We start from the raw sequence: 15,933 nt of genomic DNA on the forward strand, positions 1-15,933 counted from the left end.
GGACTAATTTCCCCCCAGACACAGGTATTTATTACAAATGTATCAATGGCATGAGAGGACACTTACTGAATTAATTCTCTATGTCCTTGTTAAGTGTGCTGGGATCTCCTCAAATGCCAAGAAATCCCAGGCCGATGTGGAAAGGCTCCGCTCCAGGCAGAAGGGAAGAAATACGATCAAATGGTGGTTGTAGGGAAAGCCATTCCAGATCGGTAGCAAGCCAAATAAAGCAGTGGTCTGACAATGCTAATCTCGTCTAAATACGGTCTCAGATTTGCTGCAAACTTGCCCAACCATTTCTGTACTGGAGTAAGCTAGGGGCTGTGGCCTAGGAATTTGTCCACAAATTGTTTGGGTATTGGGGCGTTTATGTTTATGACTAAATTAGGCTTAAAATGGAAAGCCAGCTTCTAGCACAACAACTATGCAGAGCTAATATGACTGGCCCTAATGCAACTCATGCCATTAATGCTGGCCTAGTCACTGCTATGTGGAGGCGAAGCAAAGCTGTTTATTTTGGAAGCTGCAGCCCTTCATCTCGGATCCCATTAACATCCAGAACTCTTGCGGTGTATTTTTATTCGGTGCAGCTGTCTAAATCAATGAATTCCAACATTCTGAGTGTGTAATTACACATGGGAACAGATGCGGCCCTAGCGCGGAGGGAGTTAAGTTCCGTAGTGACCATTTACTAAAAGGACATCATATGCAATTGGTCTGTATTGTTAGAATTACTGAGTTAAGAGAGGCATTAAATAAAACATCATTCCGTCCCCTTATGCAAACACTGACGCCCACTTTGGTGTGTCATTGCAGGCAAGATGCTGTTGTTCTCCCTACACTGCTCAGTGTATTAATGTGGAAGGAATAGTTTGATTGGGCAAAGACTGACTAAATGACAGGAAAAAATCCCACTGAGACCAGCCATGGTCATCAAGGCCTAGCTTCACAAAGGGACTTAGGTGGTGGGACTCTGAGTATTACCGCACTCATCGGGGATGGGGAGAGTCCGTGCTTCACATTTCCCCTATGCCTGAGGAGGAGGAGGGTTCTGAACAGCGACCTGTCACCTCATAGGTGCTGGGCTGTGGGGTTCCCTCAGCCTCTCTGGTTAAAGCTGTCCTACAGCGGAGAAGTGAGGAAAGAGCACATGAGAATGATTGTATAGCCTGCTGGTTAGAGCACTTACCCAGAAACTGAGACTCCCAGGTGCCAGTCACCCTGCTCCAATGACACTAAGTATTTATCCACAATTCAACAGCGTCAACTGGAGAGACTGAGGGAAGAAGGTCACTGCAGAATAGCTAGAAATCCCTTCTTTTCATCGGATGGAGGGGGGGACACGAATGGGGGTCTCCTACATCCCAGATGAGTCCCCAAATCACTGGGCTAAAACATAGGAGGGAGATCCTCCTCCCTCAGCTGTTCTGTGTAAACTCACATGTGGCGCCTGACCCAGTAAGCATGCTTAGGACGCACCCACTGGATTCAGTCCCACATGCAACTTAGGTGGGCAAACACCTATCCCCTCCTCATCCACGAGTCATGCCGGGGCTTAGGTGGGAGACAGGCAGCTGGACACCATGCTGGAGGCAGCCGGGCACATGCTCAGAGGCAGAAACTTTGGTACCCATGGAACATTTTACTGCAAAAAAGGTGACTTGAGGCAGCCACAGGCTTCGGAGGGCGTTTTGTGGAGCCTACAGCTGGGACTTAGATGCCTAAATCCCTTTGTGAACCGAGGCCAAAGTGCTAGAGTCTGGACCTCTTCCTGCCCCATAGCTAGCTAATAGACTGAGGGGGCTCGACAGATGTTCTCGCTAAGCAGGTTTATATGCAAACTTTTTCGTAGCTTGTTTTGAACTGTTTTTGATCTGGAGATCCTGGTTGGCTTTCCTGGGAGCTACATGTGACTGGCTGGTGAGACCATGCTGTTCATTTCTAGCGATGAATTGTGTCAGGGTTGGAAATCAAGGATCTGTGTCCAGTGGTTTCGTAAGGAATGGGAACCCCGAGGTGGATGTTTGGGGGCTGTACAGGAATCCAAAGGAAGAATGACTGGAAAAGGGATCTGCAGTCTATCTTCCATGGTACTACTTCCCTCACAATGCCTGGTCCAGACGTGCCTATTTGCGACGCTGACACTTTAACAGCAGCTATTTCAAATTCAAACCCAAATATGCAACCTCACTCACCTTGTCTCCATAACCTGGCTTTCCTGAGTCATCCCCCTTGTCCTCTAGAACCACCCACCAGCCGTGTTTTACTGCTCTGACCCTGGAGGGGATGGCAATGGCTGGGGGCACAATTTAGGCCCTGACGGCTTGGTGCTTTCTGCCCAGGCCGCTGGCATGCTAGCAGCTAAGGAAGGTGCCCAGAGCTGGTTCAAGGAATAAGCTCAGATACAATATAGTTCCCAGCATATTCAGGGCCAAATATGAGGACTCTGGGCTTTAACGGGGGTGCCAGGGACACAACCTAAGAAACAGAGCAAGAAATAAATAATAGCAGTGGATGCTCAGCCTAGTTTGGGGTTAATTCCTTTATAACATGCTGTCCCATAACCCCACTTGGGAGTCAACATTTTTACGTCAAACCCAGTGAGAGGGCAACAAGACTGAGTAGCTCGCACACACAGTATAGACACTTCTAGTCCAAAAGATCCCAAAGCACTTTACAAATAAGTTTGTAGAGGAGCCACAGCATTCAGCATCCTCTGGATCTAAGGTGAGTGACGTGAGTGTGATCGGGTGCAAGGGAGGGGTCTGACAGCCAGGTCGGTGCCTCTGGCAGAAGTAGAGTAATGACATGAGCTCTGGGAAACCCTGGGCTCCGGAGTGTCTTCCAGGCACATGCCCTTCAGGATGTCTCAGCTCAGGGCTACGAGTGAGACACATGAACTGGCTGATAGGGGGAAGGGAGACATCTCCTGCTCCGTATTCCTTGAAGCAGAACCAGTGCCAGCCTAGAGAAAGATCCCTGCTGTTCTCCAAGCCCCAGGAGAGCATGACCATGGCTGACATACACAAGAGCAGCCAAGATTCAGAATAGGAATCAAGAGAAAAACGGAGGGTACCTGGAACGAAAGGGAGGGGGCAGTGGGAAGACCCCGTATGGACTGGCCTAGGAGTGAGGTGCTGGGCTAAATCCAAGCTCAGGTGCCCCTAGGAGTGGGGCGAGTGTGGTGGATGGAACAATGCCACTTAGCTAGAGGCTGTATGGTAGCCCAGACGCATCAGCAGCAGAGTGAGGGCAGCCATGGGATCTGCTGCCCCTTCCCGTTAGTGTTAGCTTATGCCATGATAGTGGGGACTGGGGGCCCCAGCAAAGATGAGGCACCCATTGCGCTAGGCGCTGTACATAACACAGGGAGAGACAGCCTCTGCTGTGCAGAGCCTACAAGCCCCACAGGCGAGCCAGAGGAGCCATGGTACCGACAGGAAACTGAGGCCTAAAGCAACTCGGGCCCGGAGTCACAAAGGGACTTAGGCGACGTGATGTTGGGTGTTGCGGAGCCTACCAAATCACAGGCTCACACTGGGATCCACAAAGCTGCGTTCGGTGCCTAGGGTCCCTATACAATGCATGGGGAGAGATGGGCCTGAGACTGTGCCCCGCAAAGCTGGCACACTAGGTGGGACCTGCCTAAACCAGCCAAGGGGAGGTGCTGATACCTAAGAGAGGGGCTCCTCTACCTATGAGACTTTGAACTTTTGTGAGTCCCTCCCTAAGTGATGGGCCCAAGCTCCCCCAGGGAGTCTGTGGCAGAGCAAGGAACTGAATGCAAGTGTCCTGGCCTGATACTAGGTGGCACCACACATCAGCAGCCTTTCACCTGTACAGACGTGGGTGGAAAAACTGGCCTATGAGTTAAGTCTCTTTCCAGGTCCCACTTGTGCACATCCCAAACCCACTGCTAACTCAGCCAAAGCGTCAGGCTCTGCCCAGGAGAAAGCCAAGGCCACAACAAAAGGGGAAGTTGCCAGCTAAATTTCTTGTGCGTTGGCAGAGCTGTGTGGGGAAGCTCCTGCAAGGAGGAGGGCCTGGCACAAGCTGCTGCCATCTGTGACTCACGAGAGTGTAACCTTCACTCGCAAGTAATGACACAAGAGAGTGAGAAGGAGAGTCATGTAGCATGGCGTGTTATCCACGGTCTCGCTGAGCCTGGAGGGTTAAGCCAAGGTACACACCCAAAGCCCCAGTCTAGAGCAACAGGAGATAAGGGGACCGGGCAAGCAGATCTCCATGATGCTTCTCCCAGCTCCGGAAAATCCATCCCAGGTGGCAGCCATAATATCAGTAATAGGCCCCCAAAAGAGTAGTCACCTTCTGCAGCAGTTCCTTGTGGTTTGTGTACAGTGGAATTCTGTTGTCCGCCAGCTGCCACCGGACACACGGCTCTGGGTCCCTGCCCTGGAGAAACTGGGAGCGGAAATCCAAGATGTTACACTCAGGCTGACATTGCCACAGAGGGTGTGTTTCCAGCTGCACTCCGCACGTGGCTGGCACAGCAAAGCCTAGGATGGGATGGCTCAGGGGCGGAGGAGCTGTTTTCCCCAAGCCTTGATTACCTGACACTAGCACAAGCACTAACTACTGGTGTTTTAACAATTGGACTCCAACGGCGTTGAATAAAAGCTAGTTCCCGGGGCTATGTCCTCCCCACTGATGAGATGCCGTTCCTCCCCCAGGACACAGCAATGGCCCGGCTGCTCTCCCTCAGTGCTGAGCGGAGGCGAGCATCAGGCAGGTAACAGATTTCAAATGAAGGAAGTCATTGAATTTTCCTGGGGCTTGGTCTCATGGTGCCTGCTGGTGCATGTACAGTCCTTCCACACTAAACTTAACAGCATGCCCTGCTCCACCACTGTGCTTCTCCCTGGCCTAGGGTTGCCAACTGTCTAATCACACAAACCCAAACACCCTAGCCTCGCCCCCTGCCCTGCCCCTTTCCCAAGGCCCCGCACCTGCGCTACCCCTTCTCCGAGGCCCCACTCTCCTGCTTACTCCAGCCCCCCTGCCTCCATTGCTCGATCTCCCCCACCCTCACCTGCTTTCACTGGGCTGGGGCAGGGGGATGGGGTGCAGGCTTTGGGCTGGGGGATGGGGCCGAGGGGTTCAGAGTATGGGAGAGGGCTCCAGGCTGAGCCTGGGGCAGGGGGTTGGGGTGCAGGCGAGGGTTTGAGGTGTGAGCTCTTGGATGGATCTTGAGTGTAGGAGGAGGCTCAGATCTGGGACAGGGGGTTGGGGGGCAGGAGGAGGCTGGGGGTGTGGGCTTTGGGAGGCAGTTTGGGGGTAGGAGGGGATTCTGACCTGGAGCAGGGGTTTCAGGGTGCAGGCTCTGAGAGGGAGTTTGGATGCAGGAGGGAGCTCAGGGCTGGGGTGCAGGAGGGGTTCAGGGTGTGAGCTCTGGGAGGGAGTTTGGGTTCAGAAGGGGGCTCAGGGCTGGGACAGAGGGTTGGGGTGTGTCAGGAGGTTCGGGGTGCGGGCTTTGGGAGGGAGTTTGGGTGCGGGAGTGGGCTGGGTCAGAGGGTTGTGGTGCAGTAAGGGTTCAGGGTGCAGGCTCCAGCCAGGCGGTGCTTATTTTGGGTGGCTCCCACAAGCAGCAGCATGTCCATCAGCTGCTCCTAGGCTCATGGGCAGCCAGGTGGTTCTGTGTGCTGCCCTGCCTATAAGTACCGCCCCCACAGCTCCCTTGGCCACAGTTCCACGTTCCCAGCCAATGGGAGCTGCGGAGTTGGCACTTGGGACAGGAACAGCACGTAGAGACCCCCCCCTGCCCCGGCCGTGCCTCTTCCTAGGAACCGCTGCCGGACATATCACTGCTTCTTGGGAGTGGCGCAGAGCCAGGGCAGATAGGTAGCCTGACTTAGCCCCTCTGCGCCACTGGACTTTTAGTTCCCTAAGATCTCCTGGATTGGCTTCAGTAGCCTCCAGGAGATCGAGCCCGATTCCAGGAAACTCCCAGCCAAACCAGGAGGGTTAGCAACCCTACCCTGGCCTCTCCTCTCTCCCCTCTTTCTCTCCTCTTGCAGCCCCTTTCACTCTGTCTCTCCTCTGCCTAGCTCCATTTCTACACCACCCCCATTGCTATCCAGGAGGCCTCTCTCACCTGCTCCTTTTCTGCATTGTCCAGGCTGGGTCCCCCCCACCTGCAGGCAGAGAAGCAGGATGGAATGGGACCACAAGACATGTGAGCACACCACCACGCTGCTGAGATCTGGGCCATTCCCCGGGCTCTGCAGCTTGATCCCACACCCACTGAAGTTGGCACGAGGCTCTTCATTGACTTCAGTGAATGCTGGCTCAGGCCCTGCAGAGATACCTGCTCAGCCCTGTCTCAGGGCTGAGGCCTTTCCGCATGGAAGTTAGTGCTTTGTGGGACAGAAGGCAAAAGGCATTTACCAAGTTCTGCCGCTTCATCTGCACGTCGTTCTGATCTTCAAAGTGCACGTTGATGGCCACTGTCTCGATCCAGGCATTGTCCGTGTTCCTGGGGTCATCAACGTAGCCTTTGTATACCTGAGAGATAGAGAGGGCAGTGGGGAAGGGTTCCCTTTGGGTTTCAGTATATTAGCAAAAGGTCAGCTGTCACCTGGCTCAGGAGTGCCAGAACAGGAAGGCCAGGGGGCCATGGCACCCCCACTTTTTACTCCCATTAGCAGGGCAGATGCAAGGAAGTTTCACGTCCTAGCCAAAACTTCCACCTTGCACCACCCCCGCACCCTGCCCCCTTGTGGCAGCTAACCCAGCCCCCCCCCCCAGGGGATCCCGCCACTTCTCCCCATGTGGGGGAGCCCCCCCACAGCAGCTACCCCTTCCTCTGCAGCTAATCCCACCCGGGGAGACCCCCCTGGGGCAGCTAACCCCCCCTAGGGAACCCCCCCCCCCCCGCGGAAGCTAACCCCGCCTGGGGAGACCCCCTCTGTGGCAGCTAACACTGCCTGGGGAGCCCCCCCAGCTCACTTCGGCACCTCTTCCTCCTCCACTGAGCACGCTGGTGTTGCTCTAATTCTCCTCCCCACCCAGGCTTGCGGTGCCGATTGGAGAAGACTTAGAGCTGGGCAGTGTGCTCAGCGGAGGAGGCAGCGTGGAGGTGATCTAGGGCAGGGAGCAGTTCCCCTGTGCGCCCCGCCCCCCCCCTCGCCCCAGCGCACCTCCACTCCACTTCCTCACCTGAGCGGGCTTTTAGGTGCCCCCAATCACTAGGTGCCCTAGGCGGCTGCCTAGTTCGCCTAAATGGTTGCACCGGCCCTGCCCGTTAGGGTGAGAGAGAAGGGGAGAGGGTGGAGAGGAGTGAGCAGGAGATGGGTGTTGCGAGGAAAGAGATGGCATGGAGGCAGGGCCTCAGAGAAGGGGTGGCATGAGTGTGGGGCTTCTAGGAGTAGGGGTGGTGTGGGGGTCGGGTTTCTGGGAGAAGGGGCAGCATGGGGGACAGGGACAGGGTTTGGGCACTGGTGGTCCCGCCCACGCATAGAGAACTTCTGCCACTCCTGGTGACAGAGTGGGGGCTGTGGAAAAGTCCTGCTTTCACATACACCATCCTGGTCATGGGATGGTACTGCAGCCAGTGGTGTCCCAAGGGAACTCTGGCACTTTGCCTGGGAACTCTGCTTAACCACAGCAAGTCCCACACGATGGTGGTTGTGACTGGCAGGACAATCCCGGCTTGTTCTACCATTCCTCCGCAGACCACACCAGTGTCATATACACAGAACTGCCGCCCGGGCCCATTCTGGGGCCACCCTGTCCTGCATGGGAGGAACTGGCATGTTATCATCATGGGAACGTGCGGCTGACTCTTGTCGTGCTTCCCAAACATGGTGCCATGCGGCGTGCCCAGCATACCTCTGCACCTTGATTCAGCAGGTTCTGGAACTGTGGCCAGAACTCCCTCCTCAGGACCCGCTTCAGCTTCAGTGGCAGTGATTCCCCTGGCTCCAGTGATCCCTGCACAGAACCAGACCATCACAACCGGGCACTGTTTGCACAGACAGCTGGGACTTCTCCCTGACTGTAGCAAAGAGAGCAGGCCCCATGCTTGCTACTAAGGGAGCAGGAGTTCCCAAACTATACACTGCCCCAGACGGGGGAACAAGCATGGAGCATCCCACAGGTCTGCTCTGGGCAAGGAGTGAAGGGACACCCATGGCAGAAACTCCTTAGGTGTGCGTGAAAATACAGTTTTGCACATAACTTAATTCACCTCTGGAACTCACTGCCACATGATATTTCTGAGGCCAGGCTTTGAGCAGACACTCTTGAGTCAGAACTGGCTGTTAAACTAACAAGGAGGAAAATGATACAGACTTTTAATCACCTGCTAGGCTGGGGGACGATGAAATGCCACTTGTAGTATCGTATTGCATTATAAGGTGCATTCTGCACTGGACAGGCTAAGGCCAGATGGACAACTGGGCTGTTCTGGCAGAATTATGAGACCTCTGGGCATGGGGGGATAAGATGCACTGAGTCCCAGTTGAGGGCAGATTGTATCTCCCTCCTGCAGTGACCCACAGGGCCTGTCTATGTTTTACATTTTGGCAACATGGGTATAGCTTGTGATGCCAATAACATCTCTCTACCTACATTTTCTGAGCCTTTGAAACCTAGGTCAGGTCGATGGGCTCCTTAGCACTTACCCCTGGCAGAGCCCAGTGATCTGACACAGGAGACTTGACAACTAAGACCTCCAGCATTTTCTTTAGGCTCTTTCTATAAATGGATCCATCCATATTCCTTCTCCAGCTACAAAAGAGAAATGTGTCATGCTGTCCTGGGAGCTGGCTCCTCCGGTACCTCCCCGTGGCACGACAGTGAAGATCAGTTTCAGTGCTCAGGGAGGGCCATGATGGACTTTGCTGGAGACCCCGGGCTCTCATGAACGTCACTAAGGAGATTGCACACTCCTAGCCTTTACATCTGTTAGAAAACAAGCCAGTTTCCCAAGATCCCCCAGCCCTGTTTCCAGGACGACAAGGGGAAAGCACGGCTCCTGAGACAAGTGGTTAAGCGTGGTCGTGGGCCAGACAGACACCAGGGACTTCTGGAGTCTAATCCTTTCTCTGCTCCCAATTCACCATGTGGCCTTGGGCTAGTCATTTACCTTCTCCAGGGATCTAATACTTCCTATCTGGGTGCAGTGAGCATCAGTTAGCTAATGACTCTAAAGTGCTTTGAAAGCATTAAGTGGTGTTTACTGTAAGTGCTAAGAAATAACAGACAATTATCAAAGATATAATTGCTACACAATAGCACCATGGTCTATGAAATAAGAACAGGCTGCTCTTTATCTAAAACAAAGAACAGGAATCGTTTTAGCAATACATTTCCTTCTGTATGACAGAGGCCTCTGCCCCGTGCGTTACAGACATAACGTTCCTAGCTCATCCAGTAGAGGGTGCTGCTCTAGTCCAATAACTGCCACGTGCCAGGACAATGGTCCCCAGACGTGCAAGCCAAGATCTCACTCACTGTACTCACCATGTCACTATGGGGTGCAGCGCATGGTTCGGTCCAAAGAAGCGTAGGCTTCCTCGGCCTCGTAACCCCGTCCTGCCCATAGGATTCCTAGCACAGAAAGAGCCAGAGAGGCATTGGTATTCCTTCACCAGGATTATTGGCTTGTTCAATCACGCCGTCGCTCATGGAACTCAACGGCCAATGTCACAGCGTGATGCTGTGTTTGTGCAAACAACAAAGGTGCTGGAAATGTTTCGGCACAGCCCTGGAGGAAGACACATTTCCACTCCCGTTTTCGCTTCTTGGAGCTTCGGAAAATTCCAACCATCAAAGGATAATTGCTCAACTCAGTTTCAGGAAATGAACATAAACGAACATTCCAGACGCCTTCACCAGGATGGGAGAAGTCACAGTGGCTTCTAGTTATGAGTGCACAGTGGAGTTACCTAGAGCAGTAGGGGGCGCACTGGAAGGTGGGAATGCTTCCACCAGGATAGAAAGGGCCATGTCTCTTGGTTCATGTTCACCATCCCATTTCCCTGGGAGCCATTGGCTGTTTCCATTTCACTTTGTCATGAGGCTTCTAGGCGACAATTGCATGGACCTTTGATTGGTTTAGGATCAAAGGCACTATTTTCCGCAGTGTCAGAGGCACCATCAGACACATAGTCTGGTCCCCATCCATGGAGAGAAGTTTACAGAGTGACATTGGGTGAAATGTTTGCTCCTGTAGAACCTGCTTTGACACATTAGAGTTTCTTTCCCTGGACTTTCCCCACACCTCAACCAGCTGACGGCTTGGGCTGGCTGGTGAACCAGGGTGGCCGGCGGCCAGGAATAGCTTAAGCCGGCCAATGGCCAGGGACGGCTTGGGCTGGCCGGTGGCCTACGGGTTGGGCTGGTGCTTGGGCCAGCCACAGCCTGGGATTCTGGGTGGTTCAGCCAGGGCTCCTCTGGCCACAGGGGGACGGGAGCTCAGGGCTCTGGTGGGGGAGGGGGCGTGGCCTTGGGCAGAAGGGGCAGGGCTGGGGGCTACCAGGGCCGCCCAGAGGATTCAGGGGACCTGGGGCAAAACAGGGCAGTGGACATAAAAAAAGGCACTACCTGCTGCGGCGTTGTACTCACTGGGTGGCGCTCTGAGTCTTCAGCGGCGGCAGGACCTTCACTTGCTCCGTGTCTTCCGCAGCACTGAAGGACCTGCTGCCAAAGTGCCGCCGAAGACCCAGAGTGAGTGAAGGGTCCGCCGCTGAAGACCCGGACCGCCGCCGGTTGAGTAAAAATTAAAAAGGCGCCTCTAGCCAGGGAAGGGATTCTCGGCCAGGGCTCACAGGGCCTGGGGCAAACTGCCCCACTTGCCACCCCCTCTGGGTGGCCCTGGACTAGCTCCCCAGTGGGGGTGTTCACATGCTGCCCATGAGATCTGAGTGACTGTGCACTGCACTATGAGACCACAGGAGGCACATGTGGCTTGTGACTGGTCTGAAGTTGGGCTGCCCTCTTCTTCCCTACCCCTGGGAGCAGAGGCGGCTCTATGGTTTTTGCCGCCCCAAGCACGGTAGGCAAGTGGCTTTCAGTGGCGCGCCTGCGGGCAGTGCGCTGGTCACGGGGATTCGGTGGTGTGCCTGCGGGTGGTGTGCTGGTCATGCAGATTCGGCAGCGTGCCTGCGGGCGGTGTGCTGGTCACGTGGATTCGGTGGCATGCCTGCGGGAGGTCCGCCGATGCCGCGCCATCGGCGTCCCCACTGGCGAATTGCCATCGAAGCCATGGGGCTGGCGGACCTCCCGCAGGCGCGATGCCGAAAGCCGCCTGCCTGCCGCCCTCACAGCTACCGGGCAGGCAGCCCCTGTGGCTTGCCGCTCCAGGCACACGCTTGCTGTGCTGGTGCCTGGAGTCACCCCTGCCTGGGAAAACGGTATCACTAAGCTGGAGCCAGAGCACCAAGGCACCAGAGCCAGTTTGCTTTGGCAGCGTTTGTGTGAGAAGCCCACCCCTCCACTCCCTGTCTCACTCACAGCGGCAGCCTGTTCTGGATGGCGTACGTGCCATGGAAGCTCTGCCGGTTGATCAGTCCGTCCATCGCATTGTAGTTTATCTTCGAAAGAGACTCCAGGGAGCTGGAAGACAGAACAGAGCCCCTGTCTTCTTCAGCTCACGGCACTGGGGAGCAGCTGCAAACACCAACGGAGCCAGCCAGTCGGCCTGGGAGAGAACCGGGGCTGGGCAGAGAGCAGGAGAGTGCCAGCCAATGGGGGAGATGGATACACAAAGGCAGGGGGCTGGAATTGAGGTCGGGGGTTCAGAGAATGAGACAGAGAGAGAGAGAGAGAGACTATCTGGTCCCACACTCACTCTCTGAGAGGATCCAACGCAGCCACCTCCTTCCTGTCTGCAGTGTAGAAGGGAGGGTCATAGATCTGGAACTCCACCTGTAGAGCACACAAACCACTTCACACACGTCCTGCCGGCCCAGGGGCACAGCGCTCCCGCCAATGGCTCCAGGACGGCACAACCCCCTCCCTCCAGAGAGCTGGCAAACCCTAAGGTGGCCCAGAGAAACTACCCTCCGAGGAAGATAAAGACTGGCCTCCTTGGTATCCTATCGGAGCCCAGCCCTGGAGCACTGACACTGAGGAATTCTGCTGAAATTGATGAGGGTGGGGAGAACCACATGCCAAGTGAAAGATGGGCTCTCAGAGGAGAGGATTCATTGAAGGCCTGATCCTGGGCTGCTGAAGCCACGGCTCCCCTGAGCCCCTCTCTGCCCTCCCCATTTCACTGAGCCTCACATGGTGTCTGTTCTTGGCACAGCTGGTCCCTGAGCTCCGAGTTTAGTTCAGCCTTCCCTGGGATCCCCAGGGAGCGGGCCGGCCTCCCAATGGGATGGGGCAGCCCCAGGCCCAGCACCGCTAAGGCAGTACAGCCCAGCCAGCGCCCTCTGGGGAACGTCCTCAAGTGCACCCAGTGCCGCAGGAGTCTCACCTGTCTCCAGGAGGGATGCTGGCATGGGGGTGGAACCTGCAATGAATACCCGACTCACTGCTGGAAACGTGACTCAGGACAGCACAGACATGGGCACGGCAAGGGAGAGCCCGTCATCCTCCGTGGGAAGTGCCCAAAGTGCAGTGTTTAATTCCGCAGGTAGGTTCGTACTCCCCTTGGCCTGCTGTGCCAAGCTGCTGAGCTCCCTCCCCAGGCCACGTGGCCTAACGATGGCTGGAGCCCCCTCGCTTGACATCTTAGGCTTAGGGTCACCGAATGAGGCAGCATCAGAGCTGGGCACAGGGGTTCCTGGCTCTCAGCTCTGTGCTCTGCCCACTGGACCTGCATGCTTCCATCAACACACCCCAAGCGTCACAGGCTACAGCCCCTCTCCTCCGGGCAGGTCTCCCATCCACAGGCCCTGCTCCCTGCAGCAGTGCTCTCCTACCTCCCAGGGCACCTTCTCGTCCGGCACTGGGAAACGCACTGTGGAGGAGCTGGGATAGAGGAGGTTGCGGGCGCTCACATGGTACGGAGCTGTCGTCTCCTCGGGCTTCTCCTCCGAGCAGTACTCCGTCAGCTTCGGGGCTTTGCTGGGGACTGGGAGACAAATGCAAAGAGCCGAGACCCCCATGGAGCAGAAGAACGTGATCTCTGAGAAGAGTTGGGGTGAAAGCAATGGGGTTCGTGCCACCTGCTGCCAGGGTTAGCTGGGTTTCCCCATGAGAACGGCTTTGCTTCCCCACTCTCTGGGCCTGACCCAGACTCTCTGGGCCTGGGAACACTGTAAAGTCTCCTGCTAGGGCCAGTAGGCTTCAGACCCTGTGCCCCTGGCCACCCCCTCAGTGGCAGGCATTGTCTGCACAGGACATTGGATGCTGAAGATTTGAGCCTAGAACTTGCAATTTGTTGCACTGCCCCCATAAAAGTGGGTCTGCCTCTCCTCCCTTCCCCAGCACAGTCACACATTTGCCCCTGCCCCCTCCCCATCCCGCAGCCCTGCTCCCCCTGCACAGATCCCGAGGGCCCGGAGAAGGAATCCAGCATGGGAGGGAGGTGGGGCAAGTGGAGGTGGGGAGCTGCAGGGAAGGGGTGGGAAGGACGATTTCCAGTACAGTGGGGCTGGAGATGGGGAGGGAAATTAGTAGGAGTCTGCTGCACTGCGTAGCACCCAGCTGCCACGGCACACCATATAGGATATGCAGAAGCTGGCAGAAAACCTCCCAGCCTGGGCACAATGCCTGCTGCCTGCCCTGGGAACAAGAGCAGGCCCTTTAAGAAAAACCTCTCCTCTCTTCTCCCAGCTCAGGGCATCCAGGACTCTCTGTGCTCTTTCTGCAGTGGGGCAGGGCCTGCCACTCAGCTCACCCAGGAGCCTCTTGCCCTGTCCTGCTCTCAGCCCTGGCGGCTGCACTGGCACCAATCAGGCCTGCGCTGGAGCCAGCAGAGTGACCCTGGTGGGAACCCTGGAGAAGTGAGAGGAGAAACGGGTCCTAGAAGACAAAGGCTGGTCTTTCGTCTCACACGCTGGCAGCCGGAGACTGGCTGGACTTACCCATGGTGGGCGCGTCCTCCTCTGAGCCAAATCCATTCCCACGCAGGGCCCGCACGATCCAGGCCAGGGTCTTGGCTGTCTGCGACATCTATCCAGAGCAGGGCAAACCATCAGGGAAAGCCACCTCCCAGCAGCTCCTGCCCAGGGCTCAGCTTGGACATGGGGGTGGGTGCGTGGATGCCCCGTTTCCAGGTGTAGGGATGTGTTTGGATTTTGGTTTAGCTCAATTTTACCATGATTGTGAGAGCCAGAAGGGGCATGGCCCCGCTTTGTCAGGACAGTGGCTGGAGCACCTCCCTCACCCCCGCAGGAGACGGTCTCAGGGAGCGTAACCCTCCAGTTAATTCCTCTGACCTTGGGACTGAAATCAGTGCCCAGTTCTGCTGGGCTTCCTCTGCTGCAGGGGTCTAATGGAAGAGGAGCTGAGGCTCGGGGGTAGGATGGGACTATATTGCTCCCCAGTAGTGCAAGTCTTCCCAGAGTAGTTGGATGAGATGTTTTGCCTGCTCGATCCTCACCGTGACCCAGTCTCTGGCCTCTGACCCATTCCCGGCCCCCCCCATGAACCCCTCATCCTGAACATGGCCGGCTGCCCAGGCCCCAGACCAGTCCCCACTCCCAATCCCAAGAGCCCCTTATATAGCCCCCAATCCCAAATGCCACCCACTCCACGCAAGCCCATCCATGACAACATCTGTCCTCTCAATGCACCGCGAGCTCTGTCTCACCTGCTCTTCCAAGCCAGTCAGCCTCTGCTCCACCAGTCCGGTCCTCTTCACCCGATCCAAATCCAGCAACTCCACCAACACGTCCACCCTGCAAGCAGGCGAAAGGAGACAGGAGCCTTGGGGGATGAGACATAGACCAGGCGTCCCGTCCAGCGGCATACAGCCAGCGAGGTGCTGCTCTGGGGTCAGGGTAGCCTGCATACCTTCACGCAGCGCTGCCCACAGACATCCTGCCCCTCGCGCCGCCTGCTAGCTCAAAGTGCCAAATTCCTGCCTTTGCCTTCCCAGCGCCCCCCACTGTTTGTCATCCCTGGTGGGTGCTGCTGATGAGGAGGCAGGGTGGAGTTGCCCCGGGGCACCTCTGCAGAAAGTTGTGCCTCAGTGTCCCCCGCTCCCTGGAGTACAGCTGAGTGTGCACGCAGCACATCCCTTGGCACAGCAGCACGTCCTATCTCAGAGAGGTCCGCACCGCAGCAGCCGTGCTGGGGGACTGCTCCTCCCTGCCCCTGTGTGCACACAGTGGTGCAGGATGCATGGAAGTAGGGCCAGCTTCTTGCCCTCTCTGCGCTGGCAGCAGGGCCAGTCTGGTCCGTACTGAGAGGTACAGCACACGCAGATCACACACACTAGCCATGCAGAACTGCTGCTCAGGAGCTCGCTTGCTGCTGCATCTGGCTAGTGATGTAACCTTTGGTTTGCCGCCGAGTCCCATTTCTGCAGATCACATAGACAGCGGAGGCCACAGTGCAAGAGGCGGGATGCTGCAAGCTCACCTCGAGGTGTGATGTGGGCTGGGTGACGGCCGGCACACACCTACCTGCCTTCTGCTTGGCTCTGCCCAACGCTACCAGGCACCCAAGCCGCACTGCGTGTCTCACCCACACGCAACAACCTACCATCTCCCCTGCCAGCAGCTCTGCCACGGCAGACAGCAGGTTTAGCGCGGCTCTATAGACCTGCAGAGAGCGGGCCACATCCTGCTCTCATTGACACCTGTGCCAGCATAGGAGTGTCTGGGAGCCACTGTGCCAGGAGTAACTGCTAGAGCAGGCCTGCACAACTCGTAAAGCAGCGAGGGCCATATTACTTCAAAGAAAACAGCTGAGGGCCGAACACCCCCCCGGCCCTGCCAAACATCCCCCCCAGTGCCGCCGGAACCCCCACCCAGTCCCCCTGAAACACAACCACTCCAGCGCCACCCGGCCCAC

General features: G+C 56.4%; 1 protein-coding gene across 3 annotated transcripts in view; it reads right to left on the bottom strand.

The window, feature by feature from the left end:
- Positions 1-4,126: 4,126 nt before the first annotated feature.
- The window catches only part of TRPM2 (transient receptor potential cation channel subfamily M member 2), a 60,399-nt gene continuing 48,592 nt past the window's right edge, over positions 4,127-15,933 (bottom strand). For 2 of the 3 annotated variants that reach the window (XM_032772467.1, XM_032772462.1), the window contains 10 exons: positions 14,726-14,813; positions 13,998-14,085; positions 12,891-13,042; positions 11,813-11,889; positions 11,476-11,577; positions 9,484-9,570; positions 8,643-8,748; positions 7,849-7,950; positions 6,406-6,522; positions 4,127-4,422 (listed from right to left, as the gene is read on the bottom strand). In XM_032772467.1, coding sequence (XP_032628358.1) covers positions 4,297-4,422; positions 6,406-6,522; positions 7,849-7,950; positions 8,643-8,748; positions 9,484-9,570; positions 11,476-11,577; positions 11,813-11,889; positions 12,891-13,042; positions 13,998-14,085; positions 14,726-14,813 — 1,045 coding nt within the window. In that variant the 3' untranslated portion in view covers positions 4,127-4,296. The other variant, XM_032772466.1, reaches the window with a different exon arrangement.

The sequence above is a fragment of the Chelonoidis abingdonii genome, chromosome 8 (assembly GCF_003597395.2).
Source record: "Chelonoidis abingdonii isolate Lonesome George chromosome 8, CheloAbing_2.0, whole genome shotgun sequence".
Lineage (NCBI taxonomy): Eukaryota > Metazoa > Chordata > Testudines > Testudinidae > Chelonoidis > Chelonoidis abingdonii.